General features: G+C 45.2%; 1 protein-coding gene and 1 pseudogene across 3 annotated transcripts in view; one reads left to right on the forward strand and one right to left on the reverse strand.

Annotated features, from left to right (window-relative positions):
- Positions 1-6: 6 nt before the first annotated feature.
- Positions 7-17,583, forward strand: part of RNF214 (ring finger protein 214) — a 46,600-nt gene continuing 29,023 nt past the window's right edge. The window contains exons 1-6 of one of the 2 annotated variants that reach the window (XM_079787875.1): positions 7-564; positions 2,019-2,128; positions 4,905-5,415; positions 5,881-5,940; positions 10,578-10,718; positions 15,556-15,695. In XM_079787875.1, coding sequence (XP_079644001.1) covers positions 2,022-2,128; positions 4,905-5,415; positions 5,881-5,940; positions 10,578-10,718; positions 15,556-15,695 — 959 coding nt within the window. In that variant the 5' untranslated portion in view covers positions 7-564; positions 2,019-2,021. The remainder of the gene's footprint in view (positions 565-2,018; positions 2,129-4,904; positions 5,416-5,880; positions 5,941-10,577; positions 10,719-15,555; positions 15,696-17,583) is intronic. The other variant, XM_079787876.1, reaches the window with a different exon arrangement.
- LOC307109192 (PRELI domain-containing protein 1, mitochondrial-like) lies at positions 6,842-10,567 on the reverse strand (annotated as a pseudogene). Its single transcript has one exon. The product of its transcript is annotated as a PRELI domain-containing protein 1, mitochondrial-like (transcript).

Consider the following 17,583-nt stretch of genomic DNA (forward strand, 5'->3'; position numbering starts at 1 on the left):
CAGCCAATCAGCGCGGGCGCGGCCGCAGCCGCCGGCGCGGGGGCCGACCCTCGGGCCTCTCCCGGGAGCAGCGCGCGCCGCGGCGGCCTCCTCGCGGGGCCCCGCCGTCTCCAGACCCCGGGCATCTCCAAGGGGATCTCCCCAGAGGCGTCGTCTTCCCCATGATGTCCTCTGGAAAGGGCATCTCGGTTGCGACCTTCACAAGCATATCGTTCCTCTCCTCTCAGACGGCCGTGGTCCCCACAGTCCCTGAGTCCCTCCGAGAGCGGCCCCCTCCACGCGTCTCCTTCCTTCTCGCGACAGCATCTTCTTCCTCCTCGCGTCCCTGCGTCCCTGCGAGTCCGCCTGTGGCTTAGGGGGCTCCCGCACGGCCGCGTCCCCTCGGCAGTGCCGGCTCTGGCCGCCAGGGGGCGCCGTCGGGGGCGGCCGGGCCCCTGCGCCGCTCCTCCTGCGGCCGCGCCCCGCCCCCTCCTCTCGCGCCGCCGGAAGTGGGAGGTGCGCCGCCGCCAGCGCTCGGCCCTCCCCCGAGGCCCGGCCGCCCCCTCCCCCGCTCCGCCCGCTCAGGTGCGTCCCTTCCCTCCCCCCATTCCTTCCTGGGGGCGCGGAGCCCAAGGGGGTGCGGGTCGGCGCGCGGGCCGGGGTGCGACGCGGAGGGCGGGAGGCGAGTGGGGGGCGTGGAGGCGCCGGGAGCTGCGAGTGGGGGTCCCGGCCTAGGAGTGTGGCGGGGGCTGCCCGCGGGTGCGGGCCGAGGGGAAGGTGCGGAGGCGCCGTGCCCGCGGTAGCCGCCAGCTTAGCGGGTTGGAGGGCGGCGGTGGCCACCCGGCTGCTTCCACCCATTGTCCCTTCTCCCTTCGCGTCCGCCCCCGAGGACCCGTCGCTCCCGCCGTGGCCGCCTCGGCGGTGGTCGCCCCTGGTTGCGGTGCGGGGCGTCCCTCGGCACATTCGACTTTTCGTCCCGCGCTGCAGCCCGCCGTGCGCCCCCCACCCCGGCTCTTCGGCGCGGACTTGCAGGCAGGACCCGTGCCCGGTGGTTCGTTTACCGGCCCCCGGGCTGTGTTGCGGCAGGAGGCTTGCACCTGAGGGAGCAGTAATGGCGATTTGGGGGCCCATTTTCTCCTAGGACCTTTGTGTAATGGGGGAAACTGAGGCACGGGGCTCTCTGGCTTGTGACTGAAGTGTTGACACAGCAGTCTCCATACTTGCCCTATGGGCTCTTGTAGGTTCCGGGGTGTACCTGTGATAACTATTAAAATCAATTAATTTAAACTAACCCTGTGTTACATACCCCCCACCCCCTATATTTTTTTCCCCCATAGAGGGCCATGAGTTTGTCTTGCAACATAAAAGATGACCTTTTGATCAAAGAACGTCATCTGTTCCGGGTCCCATTACTTGGCTTACCCTGTTTTCAGCTCATTGTCATGCTGGGGTAACCCAGATTCCCACCCTCTTGCACCCCTGTAGTAACTTGGAAGAGTCCTGTCCTCGGTCAGTGGTTATCAGACTTACCCCTCCGTGGGGAGCGCGCTGACAGTAAAAGATACTTGGGTTGCCCGATACAACATTCCTTTTCCCTAAAACTTCTCTTATATTAATGGAGAATGCTTTTAATGTAACAGCAATAAAATGATTTAAAACGATATTGTTGATATCAGGCCAAAAATTGCATCCTTTGTAAATGATATTAGGCAAGGTAGGTGTGTGGGCCATTTGAAAGATTCTCCCTGGCTCTGGTTTGATGTTCTAAATGACTGCATTTCTGCCAAAAGTGGAAAAAGCTTTGCCCACACTCCTAGATATTTACATTACTCTGGTGGTTCCTGAGGATTGATTCGCTGGGACCCGTTTGCCTACCATGGCTTTAATACCAGTGCTATAGAATAAATACTCAGGTGTTTTCTCCTGGAGCCAACTTTGTTTCTTTCCCGGAAAAACTGTGTTGTGTGGACATTCAGAGGGTGGAAGAACATTATTTTTAAAATGTGAAACTTGTAGCCTATTTGTTTCCGGATGTACAGAGCATGATGGCAGCGTCCGAGGTAGCTGGTGTGGCCAGTGCCCCCAATCCTCCGGAATCCTCTAGTCCCTGTGCTTCCAAATCAGAAGAAGGTCTGCTAGATGGTCTAAGGTAAGGCAGGGGTTCTTGACTGGGAAGATTTTTGGGGGTTAAGGGCCTCTTACGGAAGTGTAGCTGGTCTTTCCTCTTTTTGGCTCTAGTAGCACTGCGCTAGATTAAGCTTTTTAAAGGTAAGGACTAGCTGATCTATGTTTGTATTTCTAACAGTGTCTGATGCTCAGACATGATAATATTTGTTGACAGAATACAGGTGGTCAAACTCATCCAAAAGTGAGAATATGTCCTCATTCTATCCTACATGGATTATATGTTCACTTAAGTATGTGTTTATATATTATACATATGTATATTCACATATACATCTTCTATATAACATATACTCACAGGTACATACATATATACAGTTAATTATGTGTGTTTGTGTTTATATATCTGTGTCTGTAGATAGCTTTGGTAATATGGCTTATTGCCTTATGTATATACTAGAGGCCCAATGCATGAAATTCGTGCAAGAATAGGCCTTCCTTCCCCCGGCTGCCGGCACTGGCTTCCCTCTGGCACCCAGGATCCAGGCTTCCCTCAGGCCACCAGCAGGCACCCGAGGCCCAGGCTTCCCTTGAAGCCCCGGTTTCGTCCGTCCAGAAGGTTGTCTGGCCTAATTAGCATATTACGCTTTTATTATTATAGATTTTTGCCTTCCATGTGAACTCTTGAGGGAAGGGATTATGATTACCCAACCTTCTATCTTACTTTGCTTGGCACAGTGTATGTACAGGGTTGCACTAAATTGACTGTATAGTCTACTTCAATTCTTTTCTAGAGTACCTAGGACTTAATACAATATATAATACTGTACTAACAGCTTTATATATATTAACACATTTAATCCTCCCAACAATACCAGGAGGTAGGTGCTAATATTATTCCCATTTACAGGTGAGGAAACTGAGACACAGAGAGGTTAGTAACTTGCCCAAGGTTACCAAGCTACGTTGGAGTCAGGGTTTGAACCCAGGCTTGTCTGGTCCCAGAGTACTTAGTAAATATTTGTTTAAATGAACAGAAGTTTGCTAGTGAATGGGTAATGGGGCAAATGTTAAGTAAGCCTAACCATAAACTTGGATCTTCATTTTATAAATAAAATCAGCCACATACTGCTAGTAATGATATTACCAGTTAAGGTTTATTGAGTGTTTACTATGTGCCAGGCACTGTACTAAACACTTAAGAAACATTGTCTCATGTAATCCTCACAATAATTATAATAGGTAGGTAATATTCTATTTTAAAAATGAAGGTAAGTGATTTGCTCAGAGTCAAACAGCTACTAAATAACAGAGTCGGCATTCCATCCAGATACTGCACATGCCCAAATTTGTAATTAGGTGCCCCCTCGTCCCTCAGTTAACTCCCAGCAAGGAATCAGATTGGAGTATTTATAAAGGTTTTCATAATGCAAGATGCTCTCTCAGTTGTTTTATTTTGAACAGCAAGTACTATTAAGGAAAGCAAAGATAGTGAGCTGATGCCTCATTCTAGTGTGCGGTGCTTTAGGGCATCATTCGACAAAACCAGTTTTTTAAAAAAAGAATAAATTTAACACAGATTTAGTCATTATTCCTGGATGAAAAATTTATAGTTGTGAATGTTGGATATCACTGTAAATAGGTTTTAAAGGTCTCTAAAAACCAATATGTTGCCCTGGTTGGTGTTGCTCAGTGCTTAGAGTGTCAGCCAGTACATGCACCGAAGGGTGGCAGGTTCGGTCAAGGGCACATACTTGGGTTGCAGGTTCGATCCCTGGCCCTGGTCGGGGTGTATGCAGGAGGCAACCAATCTCTCTCTCTCCCTCCCTCTCTCTCTCCTCTTCCTTCTGATTCCCTTGCCACCTTCCCTCCCTTCCTCTCTCTCTGAAAGTCAATGGAAAGAATATTCTCGGGTGAGGATTAACAAACAATAACAATAAATACATAATATGTTAAGTCTGTGATAAACAATAAAACAACTCCCCAGTGTTGTACATGTATGTACTTGTCTGGGATAAAATTTCTATTGACAGCTTAGCTTCAGTTTTGGATTCAAAAGTGTTTGTATCTCACACAGCTTGAAGTGAAGATGCTATGCTCTGGAAAACTCGAAGAACCTAACAAGCGGATCTGGTCAGAGATCTGTAGAATGAGTTTGAATGAAAATTACTTTTGTGAAACATGGGAGTGGAATAAAAACTGTTTCTAAATTGATATTTTATTAAAATATATGTAACTAAATTAATACATGTAACTAAATGAAATATTCTAACTAGCATTAGGCTATTTCCTCTGTATCTCTAAAAGTTATTCAACTTGGCCCTCAAAGATTTTTGGATTTTCAGCCACTTATGTGTCATCAATAACTGGAGACTGTCTCTAGAACCTAGATTCTTTTTAAAAAAATAGATATTTTTATAGACTTGAGAGAGAGGGAGAGTGAGAGAAACATGAATGTGAGAGAAAAACATTGATCGACTGCCTCCTGCATGCCCCCTACTGGGGATCAAGCCCAAAACCTGGGCATGTGTCCTGACTGGGAATTGAACCGGCAACCTTTCTGTTACGTCGCTCAACCAACACCAGCCGGGGCCAGAACCCAGGTTCTTAACCACCAAGCTGTGCCGCCTGCACGTGGGATAAAATCACTGGATAGAAAGGAAGTTCCTTTTCATTTTGATAATTTGAGGGGTTTATATAGTCCAGTTTTGTTATCTTAGTGATTGTGTTAGAAGTATTGTGTATTTAACCCTCTTTAAGACGGGGTGAAGAGAGAAACTTCTTGTCTTGTGTTTTGGCAGCCCCAAAGACCCTGCACAGAAGCACAAGAACTCACCTCTGTCAAGTGTAAGTAGCCAAACGATAACCAAGGAGAATAACAGGAATGTCCATTTGGAACAACCAGAGCAGAATCCTGGTTCGTCAGCAGGTGACACCTCAGCAGCGCACCAGGCGGTTTTAGGAGAAAACTTGATAGCCACAGCCCTTGGTCTTTCTGGCGGTGGGTCTCAGTCTGATTTGAAGGACGTGGCCAGCACAGCAGGAGAGGAGGGGAATCCGTGCCTCCGGGAGAGCCTCCATCCTGTCACCCGGTCTCTTAAGGCCGGGGGCCATGCAAAGCAACATGCCTCCGGGAATTGTTCTGAAGAGAAGTCCCCACAAGCCTCCATCCTAAAGGAAGGGAGCAGGGACACAGGCTTGGATTTCCGACCTGTAGTACCTCCAGCAAATGGGGTTGAAGGAATCAGAGTGGATCAGGATGATGATCAGGATAGCTCTTCCCTGAAGCTTTCTCAGAACATTGCTGTACAGGTCAAGTATCAAGTTTCTACTATTACAATGGAATTTGGGCTTTTTTTTTTTTGAGGGAAGAGACATTTCTTCATGGTTGGTGGAGACTACTCTTTATCATTTTTTTACTGGCAGCTGTCATACTATTTCCATTGGTGCTATGTGATGGCTTCATCCTGGTGTTCAAGAAGTAGTAAAGCCAGGAGCCATTGCCTAATTGTGGTGACTCGGAGCCTGACAGGCTCCACATAATGTCTCTCACTGAGTCATGAGGAGTGTAGCCTCTGCACCTGGGTGTTCTGGGGGATAAGTGCTTCCTGCAGGGTGCATGTCAGCATCCATTAGCCAGAGCTGCAGTGCTGCTCATGCTGTGCAGCCAACATGTTAGCCTCTTCGTTGCACAGATTTTAGGTGAAAGTATGAGAGCAATTCTCCCTTTTCGAATGCCACTGACCAGTTCTGAATATGCTGTTTCTGTCTTTGTAGACTGACTTTAAGACAGCTGATTCAGAGGTAAACACAGATCAAGATATTGAAAAGAATCTGGTAAGTCTTTGAACTGTCATTGTTGATATATGAAAGTATTAATGCAGAAGATCCAGTCATGTGATCTCAGTCAGAAAAGATGCAGGAGCTTCCTTTATAAAATTCCCGACATTAGTCATCTAACTTCTACTTGATCACTTCCAGAGATGGGAAGCTTACTGTTCACAAAGCAGCCTGTTGCATTTTTATTTTTATTTTTTAAAATATGTTTTTATTGATTTCAGAGAGGAAGGGAGCAGGAGAGAGAGAGCGAAACATCAGTGATGAGAGAGAATCATTGATTGGCTGCCTCCTGCACGACCCCCCACTGGGGATCGAGCCTGCAACCCAGGCATGTGCCCTTGACTGGAATCGAACCCGGGACCCTTCAGTCCGCAGGCCAGCGCTCTATCCACTGAGCCAAACCGGTTAGGGCATGTTGCATTTTTAAAATAGCTCTTAATGTGATATCTCATTCTGGGGTGAGGACAGAACCTCTAAAACTTGTTATAATTTTTCCTTGAGTTATGTAGAGTAAATTTAAATCCTCTTGCTTGTTAACCCTACGTATTTTTTTTCGAGGGGGAAGTGCGCTCACTCGGTGTATGCCCTGGAAGATTCTGTTGTGGACCCACAGAAACAGAGCATGACCACCTTCCCCTGAACATCAACCACACCCGGTGGGTGGTGGTGGAGGAACAACGTGATGACTGTGAACTGATTACAGAGCTGGACTGACATCCACTGGGAAGGCTGGGTCTCCTCTAGCTAGCCTGGCATTTCCAGAGCTGTCCAGGAATTTGGTCTCTCCTGGTTCAGAAGCAATGTGACCAAGACGAAGGATTCTGAATACATCTTGGCCAAGCTGCAAGGTCAGGCTCCTTCCAAAAGCCTTGCTGAGACAGCCAAGGAAGCCGAAGAGGAGTGAATTCAACAGATATTTGGTAGATCTTGTTCCGGGTACTTGGGACACAGCAGAGAACGAAACTAAGGTCCCTGCCCTCATGGAGCTTACAGTCTAGTGTTTATGACCACTTTGCCTGCACACTGTGACCCTGGGCAAGTCATGGCGCCTCTCTGCTCCTCTGTCCCTCAGCTACCTGGTGCTGAAAGAAGTGGGCCCAGCCCAGCTGGTGTGGCTCTGGTTGAGCATCGACCTATGGACCAAGATTCCTGGTCAGGACACATGCTTGGATTGCAGCCTCAATCCCCAGTAGGGAACCTACAGGAGGCAGCCAATCAATGATTCTCTCCCACCATTGATGTTTCTCTCTCTCCCTCTCCCTCCCTCTCTGAAATCAATAAAAATATATTTTAAAAAGAAAGAAGTGGGCCCAGCCCAGACATGGGTAACGTGTCTGGTGCACTATAGATGCCAAACAGACACCACCCTAACCGCCTCCCCCCCCCCCCGAAAGTAGATAGGGCTGGAAGTTGACTTTTTAAAAATATATATATTTTATTGATTTTTTCACAGAGAGGAAGGGAGAGGGATAGAGAGTTAGAAACATCGATCAGCTGCCTCCTGCACACTCCTTACTGGTTATGTGCCCGCAACCAAGATACATGCCCTTGATCGGAATTGAACCTGGGACCCTTCAGTCCGCAGGCCGATGCTCTATCCACTGAGCCAAACCGGTTAGGGCTGGAAGTTGACTTTTAATAATAAAGTAGAGGGAGTACAGCCGAGTGGTTTGACATGCTGCCGCACCGGGGCCAGCTGTCTACGCAAGCTATTGCTGCTGCTGCGTCTTTGTGGCTGCCTTGCTGGCGAGGTCCTGGGCCTTTGTGCTGCCAGTGCCGTTCTCTGCCTCCTCGGCTTCCTTGGCTGTCTCAGCAAGGCTTTTGGAAGGAGCCTGACCTTGCAGCTTGGCCAAGATGTATTCAGAATCCTTCGTCTTGGTCACATTGCTTCTGAACCAGGAGAGACCAAATTCCTGGACAGCTCTGGAAATGCCAGGCTAGCTAGAGGAGACCCAGCCTTCTCAGTGGATGTCAGTCCAGCTCTGTAATCAGTTCACAGTCATCACATTGTTCCTCCTCCACCACCCGCCGGGTGTGGTTGATGTTCAGGGGAAGGTGGTCATGCTCTGGTTCTGTGGGTCCACAACAGAATCTTCCAGGGCATACATCGAGTGAGCAGTATTGGCAAGAAATAGTCGGTTGGCCCAGCAGGAGTCTCTGGGGCAGGGGTCACCTCCCTGTGCACTATGTCTTCCGCAGGACATGTTTGCTGTAGGGATTCGGATACCACTGCCAGAAGGCAGAGAACACTTGGTCCAAGGAACTCCAGAGCATGCTGTGGCCCAGAAAATACTCCGCCATCGTCCCCAGTTGGGGCAGGCACTGCATCAGGGTGCAGGGGCTGGGGGGTGGAGCCATGCCGGAGGCGGCACACACCACCAGACTTGAAGCTCAGTCACCACTCTTCAGTGCCCCACCGGCTGCTGCCAACATGAGAAGTTGTCCAATCGCCTTACATATTTTTGAAGGTTTTCCCCTGCTTCTTCCTCTTAGCTCTTAGATCTGAAGTTTTCCAGGTGAAACATTCTCCAGATGTTTTTAACATTTTTTTTTTTTAATGTAGTATGTTTTCAGTCCTTTCATCACTCTGGTTACCTTTCACCTAGACATGTTCCATCTTATCAGTGTTTCTTTTGAAATGTGATCCTGAGAACAAAATGTAATAATCCAGACAGACTATAATTAGTTCACAATACAATGGGCCTCTGGTTCTCTAACTCTCATTTTAGTCGCTGTTTCTTAAGCTGTTGGTTTATTTTGGCAGTCTTGTCACACTGTTGAGCTTTCAGTCAAATGCCATCAAGTCTCGTATATTATATAGTTGTATCTGCCCATTTTATTCCTAGGCAATTAGTTTTTGAAATTAAGAGAACTTCACATTTATCTTTGCTAAACTATTAGGTCCTCTTGATTTTGTGGCAAAAACTTCCACCCCTTTAGTGAATGCATAGCTAATGTATATTTTTCAAGAGGAAGGATAATACTAGGAAAGCACCCTAGGGTCAGGTAGAAGTCTTTAGGGGAAGATGAGTTAATTGAGTGGAGAAAGGAAAAGTGCTTGTATTAATGAGATAAGAGTGAATATGTGGAGCATGTTGAAGTACTTGAGGGGCAAATGGAAATAAATAAGTTATTGGAATACATTAATCAGATGATGCCAATGAAAACTTTTAAATAGAGAGTAGCAACTCAGGAGTTATTAATAACGGGCAGGTAAAAAGATCCCAGAGACTAGAGGCCTCATGGAGATGTGCTGGGTAGAAGAGAACCTCTAGAGAAAGGGGGAGAAGTCATCGTTTATTGAGCACTTATGCTAATCAGTTTACTTACATAGAGTATTTACTTTGTCCCCATAGTTTAATGTGGGGTTTGGATGACTGTATAGCAATTGAATGGGCCAACTAAAGTTATAAATACACTTTAGTATTAGTCTGAACCGGGTGGAAACTGGTAGGCAATTGGGCCAAAAGAGGCCCAGAATTGTGTTTTATTTGGTTGTATTTTTCTTTAAAAAAGGCAGTTTGGCTCAGTGGATAGAGCATTGGCCTGCGCACTGAAGGGTCCCTGGTTCAGTTCTGGTCAAGGCCACATGCTTGGGTTGCAGGCTCGACCCCCCACTAGCCTATCAATGATTCTCTCTCATCATCGATGTTTCTATTTCTCTCCCCCTCTCCCTTCCCTCTGAAATTAATAAAAATATATATTTTTTAAAAAGGCAGTGGAATTAGTCAGGTATTAAGCTTAGTTGCAATTCAAGATACTGGGCTCCAGTTTTATTTGCTATTCTTTTCATGTGTTTATGGCAATTGTCCACTACCTTATACTGCTGAGTTTTAAATTGTTCCTCTTTAAGTTTTAGTGCCCCTTTGAAAGGTAACCACAACTTTTCTTGATTTACTGATTTGAGGGAGGCAGAGCTGAACTGTGGTCCTTGCTTCTGCTCCCTACTTTATATGAGAGCTTGCTAATTTGCTCAGTCTGAATCCCAAGTTCCCTAGACCTCTTTGTGGGTCTGTAAGTTTTCAGAGCTAATGATGTAAGAAATCCTGTTTCTGTATGCATTTTGGTGGGTGACGTGTTCTATGTTTTTGCCCATTCTTTCTCTTAAAGGATGATAAAATGCCTCCTTCCTCTTATTACCTAGAGCAGGGATTGGCAAACTTTTTCTCTAAAGGGTCAGATGATAAATATCTTAGGCTTCATGTATGTGCTCTGTTGTACATTCCACTTTGCCATTATAGTGTGAAATCAGCTCTTAAGCCATTGACTATGGTGTGTTTCAATAAAACTTTTATCTACAAAAACAGGCAATGGCTGGATTTGGTCCACAGGCCATGGGTTGCCAACTCCTGTGTTAGAACTCCCTGTGATGGTGGAAATATTCTGTGTCTGTGCTGTCCAATATGGTAGCCACCAGTCATGTGTAGTTGTTGAGCACTTGGAATGTGGCGAGGTGACTGAGGGGCTGTATTTTAAATTTTTTTATTTTAATTAGTTTACGTTAACACAGCCACACGTGGCTAGTAGCTGCAGTTTTGGACACTAGAGCTCCACACAGTGCCTTGAGCAGGTGTCTGGTGAGTGTTTCTTGCAATTAAATTGGGGAATTACACTTCTTCCATTGTTACCAATAGGATAAAATGATGACAGAGAGAACCCTGTTGAAGGAACGTTACCAGGAGGTCCTGGACAAGCAGAGGCAAGTGGAGAATCAGCTCCAAGTTCAACTAAAGCAACTTCAGCAAAGGAGAGAAGAAGAAATGAAGAACCACCAGGTTTTCTGTTTATGTTAAAATTGTCAATGAGTAAAGCTATAGTCCCTAATCAAACTTCAATTTTGTTTCCAAGTTAATAGAAATAGAAAAGTAGTATTTAATTTTTTAATGGTTATCATAGAATCTTAAGGATAAAAATAGCCTTTGAGGGCATCTTGTTAAAACTCTCACTTCTAAAAAAATAAATAAATAAATAAAATAAAATAAAATAAAATAAAATAAAACTCTCACTTCTGTTTTTAGTTCAGAGAGAAAAGGATTATTTACTTAATATAGTTTGTTGGCATAATTGACGGTCTATCTAGGAAATAATTTGATTAGACTCATATCACATATTTAAAAATACAATTGTAGGCAGATTAAAAATCCTATATTATAAAAGGCCAGAGACCTTAACGGCATCACAGCCATAATGACCATTAGACCAGAACCACCACAGCCCCTCACTGTGCTGGCCCCGCCCCCCAGCAAGCGGTTAGTGGAGATCAGGCAGGCCGGCAGAGTGGTTAGGGGTGATTAGGTAGGCAGGCCAGCAGTTAGGGGCAATCAGGTAGGCAAATGGTCCCTTGCTGGGCTAGCTACACCCCCAAGCAAGCAGTTAGGGAGATCAGTCAGGCAAGCAGAGTGATTAGGGGTGACCAGGTAGGCAGACCAGCGGTTAGGGGTGATCAGGTAGGCAGGCAAGTGGTTAGGGGTGATCAGATAGGCAGGCAAGTGGTTAGGGGCGATCAGGTAGGCAGGCCAGTGGTTAGGGGTGATCAGGTAGGCAGGCAAGTGGTTAGGGGCAATCAGGTAGGCAAATGGCCCCCCAGCAAGCAGTTAGGGGCGATCAGGCAGGCAGGCAGGTGATCGGTTAGGAGCCAGCAGTCCTAGATTGTGAGAGGGATGTCTGAGGGGTCCCTGATTGGAGAGGGTGCAGGCCAAACTGAGGGACACCATTCCCACCCCCGTGCACAAAATTTGTGCAACGGGCCTCTAGTCTACATATAAAAAGTGAAAAAAATTTTCAAATTAGAAAAAAATTTAGGAGAATCTATCTATATATATGTGTATATATATAAAAGGCTAATATGGTAAGTGTCCGTCCAGGTAATGACGTCATATAGCAATGCCTGGCTTCCTCTCCCTAGCGATGACTAGCCTCCTTGCAGTTTCTTCAGCCCAGGAACACAACTTGTTTTATAGCCAGGTGGAAACTTTTCACACTGTAACCAAATGTCTGTGAAGTGTTTTCCCGTGCCTCATCTCATTTGATCCTCACAGTAGTCCTGGAGTAGGTACAAGGTGATGCTCCAAACAACTGAGTCACACCAGCCAAGGCTATTTGTATCTTCTTCAATTTCTAGGCAGATAGGAGACTCGGTGGAATCCTATTTTCTTTTCATTAGCCGGAAAACAGATTTAGAAAGCTTAGAAACTTGACCTGATTGAAAAGAAGTAAGAAATGGGTGGACCCTGAAAATGACTTCAGGTTTTCTCACTGCACAGAATATAGTCAAACACTGCTGCAGTTAAATATTTTACCCTTTGTTCTCCCTGCATGATCTACAATAATAATCTACTTCGTGTTGATATTTACTGCTGTGTTGCTGACAATTACCTGAAAGAGAAGTTAGGGTGCTTCACTGGGCTGGAAAAAGTTTAGCTAAATTAGAAAGCAGCTCTAATTAAGCAAGTTTGTTCTATATCTATAAAAGGATAAGTTGACTCACATGATACATATAAAGCTCTTGCTAGCGCCAATTGGACGCGTGTGTTTGTCATTGTCGATTGTGAATTTGGTTGACACTTCTATTATAGAGAAAGGTCATATAGTGATATTAAAATATTTCTTCTAATTAATTTCCTTTGAATGTGCACGAATTCGTGCACCGAGCCACTGTGTGTGTGTGTGTGTGTGTGTGTGTGTGTAAAAATATATATATATATATAAAATCTCAAGTTGCAAGAGATCATTTTAAGGCAGGCAGAAAACCCAGAAGCCACAAAAATTTTAATTACATGTAATTAAAAACTGGATACAGTGAAGGACACAAAAAGTAAAAAAGATCAATGTTAGGCTAAGAGAAAATATTTGTAGTACATCTGATGAAGGATTTAATATCCATGACATTCTGAGATTCAGGTAAATTCATGGTAAGAGTCACATAATCTACAGAAAACTAGGGAAGGTTATTGTATTAGTTCTCTATTGCTGCTGTAACAAATTACCATGAGTTTAGTTGGCTTAATTTATAGGTCAGAAGACCAACATAGGCACCATTAGGTGAAAATCAAGTTATTAGCAGCCTGCAACTGAGGTACCTTCCCTTGAGCAGGAATGAAACTGCGACCCTTTGGTGTGCAGGCCGACGCTCTAACCAGTGAGCACACTGGCCAGGGCAGGTTCTTCCTTTTTAAAGACCCATGTGATTAGATTGGGCCTACCCAGATAATCCAGGATTACCTTCCCATCTCAAGATTCTTCCACACGTCACATCTACAGAGTTTCTTTTCCCATGGAAGGTAACAAGTTCCAGGGATTAGGACAGTGATGGCGAACCTATGACATGCATGTTAGCACTGACACGCGTAGCCATTTCTGATGACACGCGGCCGCTAAGGCGGCCGCATGCCGAGGATGAAACATTTGCTGCTCCTGAGGATGAAACATTTGCGAAATAATGTTTTTTCCTCAAAGTGACACACTACCCGAGTTATGCTCAGTTTTTTGGCGAAGTTTGACGCACCAAGCTCAAAAGGTTGCCCACCACTGGATTAGGATGAGGAAAAGCAAATAGGTAATAAGTTTATGAAAAGAAGCTCAGCCTCACTGTTATTCATTTACTCAGCAACTATTTTTTGAGTTCCTGATCTAGGCTCTGAAGATTTAGTAGTGAACCAAACATAGTCTCTGCCTTCATCAAATAGTTATTATCGTTGGAGGAGACAGACAGTAAAAACAGTAAAGAATGGGAGTTAGGGCCCTGTGGGCGTAGCTCAGTGGTTGAGTGTCAACCTATGGACTGGGAGGTCACAGTTTGATTCCCGGTCACTGTACATGCCCGGGTTGCGGGCTGGATCCCCAACGTGGGGTGTGCAGGAGGCAGCTGGTCAATGATTTTCTCTTGTCATTGATGTTTCTCTCTTTCTCCCTTCCTCTCTGAAATCAATAAAAACATATTAGAAAAAAAAAGAAAGAATGAGAGTTAGGAAAACGCTCATTATAATTAGTTACCATTCCTCCTCCCCCAAGGGATTGGCAAAAATGAAATAAGTTGTCAGGTGTGAGGAAAAATGAACTCTTTTTCAGACATTAGTAGGAGTATGAATTGTTATGACCTTTTGGGAGATGTTATTAGGAATTATTGGTTAAAATTTAAAATGTACATATACTGTGACCTAGCAATCTCAGTATTATGAGAAATAGAAGTTTTTGTTTGAAAGTGTACACATCTAGAGTGTTTATCAGACTCTTATAGTTACAAAAAAGTTGGATTCAACCTGTTGGGCTCTTGACAGAGAATGGTCAGACAAATTGCATATATGCACATTATATCATTTGCAGCTATTTTGAGTTAGATCTATGTTTATTGACATTATCTTCATTTCAGGTGAAAAAGAAATCAGGATACAGAATAACATACATAAAATGACCTCATTTAAGAAAACACAAAAACAGTGAAATACATAAGTATACATGTGTTTGTGTGCGAATGGAGAAAAATGTGGAAGCATAAAACAATGCGTTGATTACATTGTGGATGGAATTGGTGTGAATTAGGGAGTGACTTAACTTTATCACTTTTTTTGTGTGGTTTTCCATCTTAAATTTTTTTTTTTGTCTAAAGTTTTCCCCAGTTGACACCCCCCCCCCCCCCCCAGCTATTCCCATCCTGGGTAAGCCCCCACTGCCCCAGTGTCTGTGTTTATTGGTTATGCTAATATGCATGCATACAAATTCTTTGGTTGCTCTCTAACCCCCCCCCCCCCCACCTTCCTTGCCATTTGTCTCTGGCTCTATTTTTGTTTATCAAATTATGTTGATCATTATATCCCACATATGAGATCATGTGGTATTTATCTTTCAACTTTATCACTTTTATAACTTAACTTCATGCTAATATATATATATATATTCATATATATATATATATATATATATATATATATATATTTGTTAAATAGTGAGAAAAGAAAAAAATAACCTCACACGTAATAAAGTAGGACCATAACAAAATAAAACAAGACCATATTTGTTGAAAATAACAAATTCCCACCCTGTGCAAGAATACCTTTCTCAGTATTCTTGACTGGTTCATTTAGCCTTTATTTGAACACCAGCAATGGAGAGCTTATTGCTGTACAAGGCAGTAAATTCCAGTTTTTGAACAGTTAGAAATTCTTTCTCCTCTTGAATTGAAATCTGCTTTATTGTAACTGTCTTCCTTACATCTAAATACTGGCTTTAGGAGCCACTCATCAACCAGCTTTCTTCAATTTGTTGATTTTTTTACTTTTTTAATTTTTTTTAATTTTTTACAGAGAGGAAGGGAGAGGGATAGAGAGTTAGAAACATCGATGAGAGAGAAACATCCATCAGCTGCCTCCTGCACACCCCCTACTGGGGATGTGCCGGCAACCAAGGTACATGCCCTTGACTAGAATCGAACCTGGGAACCTTCAGTCCGCAGGCCGACGCTCTATCCACTGAGCCAAACCAGTTAGGGCTTCAATTCAATTTTAGTTTACTAAATTCAATATGTTAAATTGTGATAGTTGAAAATAACTTTCAGACCAAAAGAACTAATTTATTTCTTTCTTTATTTGTATGTGACTGTAATTATGTGGGACTCAGGAGATATTAAAAGCTATCCAGGATGTAACAATAAAGCGAGAAGAAACAAAGAAGAAGATAGAGAAAGAAAAGAAAGAGTTTTTGCAGAAGGAGCAGGATCTGAAAGCTGAAATTGAGAAACTTTGTGAGAAGGGCAGAAGGTAAATGATGTTATCTTCTATACTAATAAAAAAGTAATATGCTAATTAGACCGGGAGACCTTCCGGACGTCCTTCTGGACAAAGCCAGGGGCTTGGCCGACCTGCAAACCACCCCCAAATGGCCCTCAGCCCCTCACCCAGAATGGCCACGCCCCCCAGCGGGGACCCTCACCCCAATGGGGGCGTGGCCAGCCTGCAAACGGCCCTCAGCCCCTCACCCAGGCCGGCCATGCCCCCCAGTGGGGATTCCCACCTCGAAGGGTGTGTGGCCAGCCTGAAAATGGCCTTCAGCCCCTCACACAGTCTGGCCACGCCCCCCCAGTGGGGACCCCCACCCCAATGGGGGTGTGGCTGGCCTGCAAACCACCTAGGCCCCTCGCCCAGGCCGCCCCCCCCACAAAGGGACCCCCACCCTGATCTGGGACCCCCTTCAGGGCAGACCAGCTGGCCCCCACCCGTGCACCAGGCCTCTACTATACTAATAAAAGGGTAATATGCTAATTAGACCGGGAGACCTTCCGGACAAAGCCATGGTGGCGGGGCCAAGGCAGAGGTATATAGGGGCGATCAGGCCAGGAGGGGAGGGCATTTGGGGGTGATCAGGCCGGTGAGGGGGGCAGTTAGAGGCAAGCAGGCCGACAGTGGGGGGTTTGGGGACAATCAGGCCGGTGTGGGGGCCAGTTGGGGGCGAGCAGGCTGGCGGGGGGGGGGGACAGTTGGGGGTGAGCAGGCCGGCGGGGGGGCAGTTGGGGGTGAGCAGACCAGCAGGGGGGGCAGTTGGGGGTGAGCAGGCTGGCGGGGGGACAGTTGGGGGCGAGCAGGCCAGTGGAGGGGGCAGTTGGGGGCGAGCAGGCTGGCAAGGGGGGCAGTTGGGGGCGAGAAGGCTGGCGGGGGGGGCAGTTGGGGACGAGCAGGCCGGCAGGCAGAGTGGTTAGGGGCGATCAGGCAGGCAGGCAGGTAAGTGGTTAGGAGCCAGCATCGTGGATTGCGAGAGGGATGTCCCCTGAGGGGTCCTAGATTGGAGAGGGTGCAGGCCCGGCTGAGGGACACCCCCTCCTCCCCTGTGCACGAGTTTCGTACACTGGGCCATTAGTTAAGAATAAAAACCCTATGTGTATGTGCATAAGGGGCCAGTCTTGTTTGTATTTCTAGTTTCTTTTCTTTCAGTCTAATTTTTATTTTAAAAACAAGTACACAAATAAAAATCCTCTAATGATTTTAGCTTTTCCAACACCCTATGTTAGAGTTAATAAAGGAACTTTCCCAAGTTTGATCAGTATTTTGATAAGCATCTACCATCTATTTTACTTGCTTTGTAACCTGATTTTTCAAAGGTTCAGTCTATGAGAATACTTTGATTGTATTTATGCTATTCAAAAGTAAATTTCTAATAGTTACACTCTAAGTTATTTGGAAAGAATTGTGTAGTGGATCTGTGTCCTCTTCTGGGTACTGTAGCAAGAGTAAGATGGGCATAGGTGTTGATCACATTTTCAGTCTTTCAGGTTTCTTAGTCTGAGCTGTTTGGAAATCAAAATAGCTGTAAAAACCATGATGACTTTATTTAAATTCTACTAAAATGTATTTTTGTTTATCAAGGAAATCTTGGTTTGCTAATGTGTGAAAGAGCTAAATGAAAAGTAGCAAGCTCATTTGCTGAATCATTTTCCAAGCATAAAAGATGATAATTGTGAAAGGTCAACATGAGAAAGAATGTTTATAGAAGAGGGCCTAAAGACCAATTAGTTGTTCTGTTGAGAATCTAGTGATAATGATTAGAAGATGGGTTCATGATGATCCATATGCCAATAATTATGAAAATGTATTAGAAGCAGAACACTGTACTAGGCTTTGTTGTCAATCCAAACAGCTACCACCACTGCCCAAC

Source organism: Cnephaeus nilssonii (assembly GCF_951640355.1).
Source record: "Cnephaeus nilssonii genome assembly, chromosome: 13".
Classification (NCBI taxonomy): Eukaryota; Metazoa; Chordata; class Mammalia; order Chiroptera; family Vespertilionidae; genus Cnephaeus; species Cnephaeus nilssonii.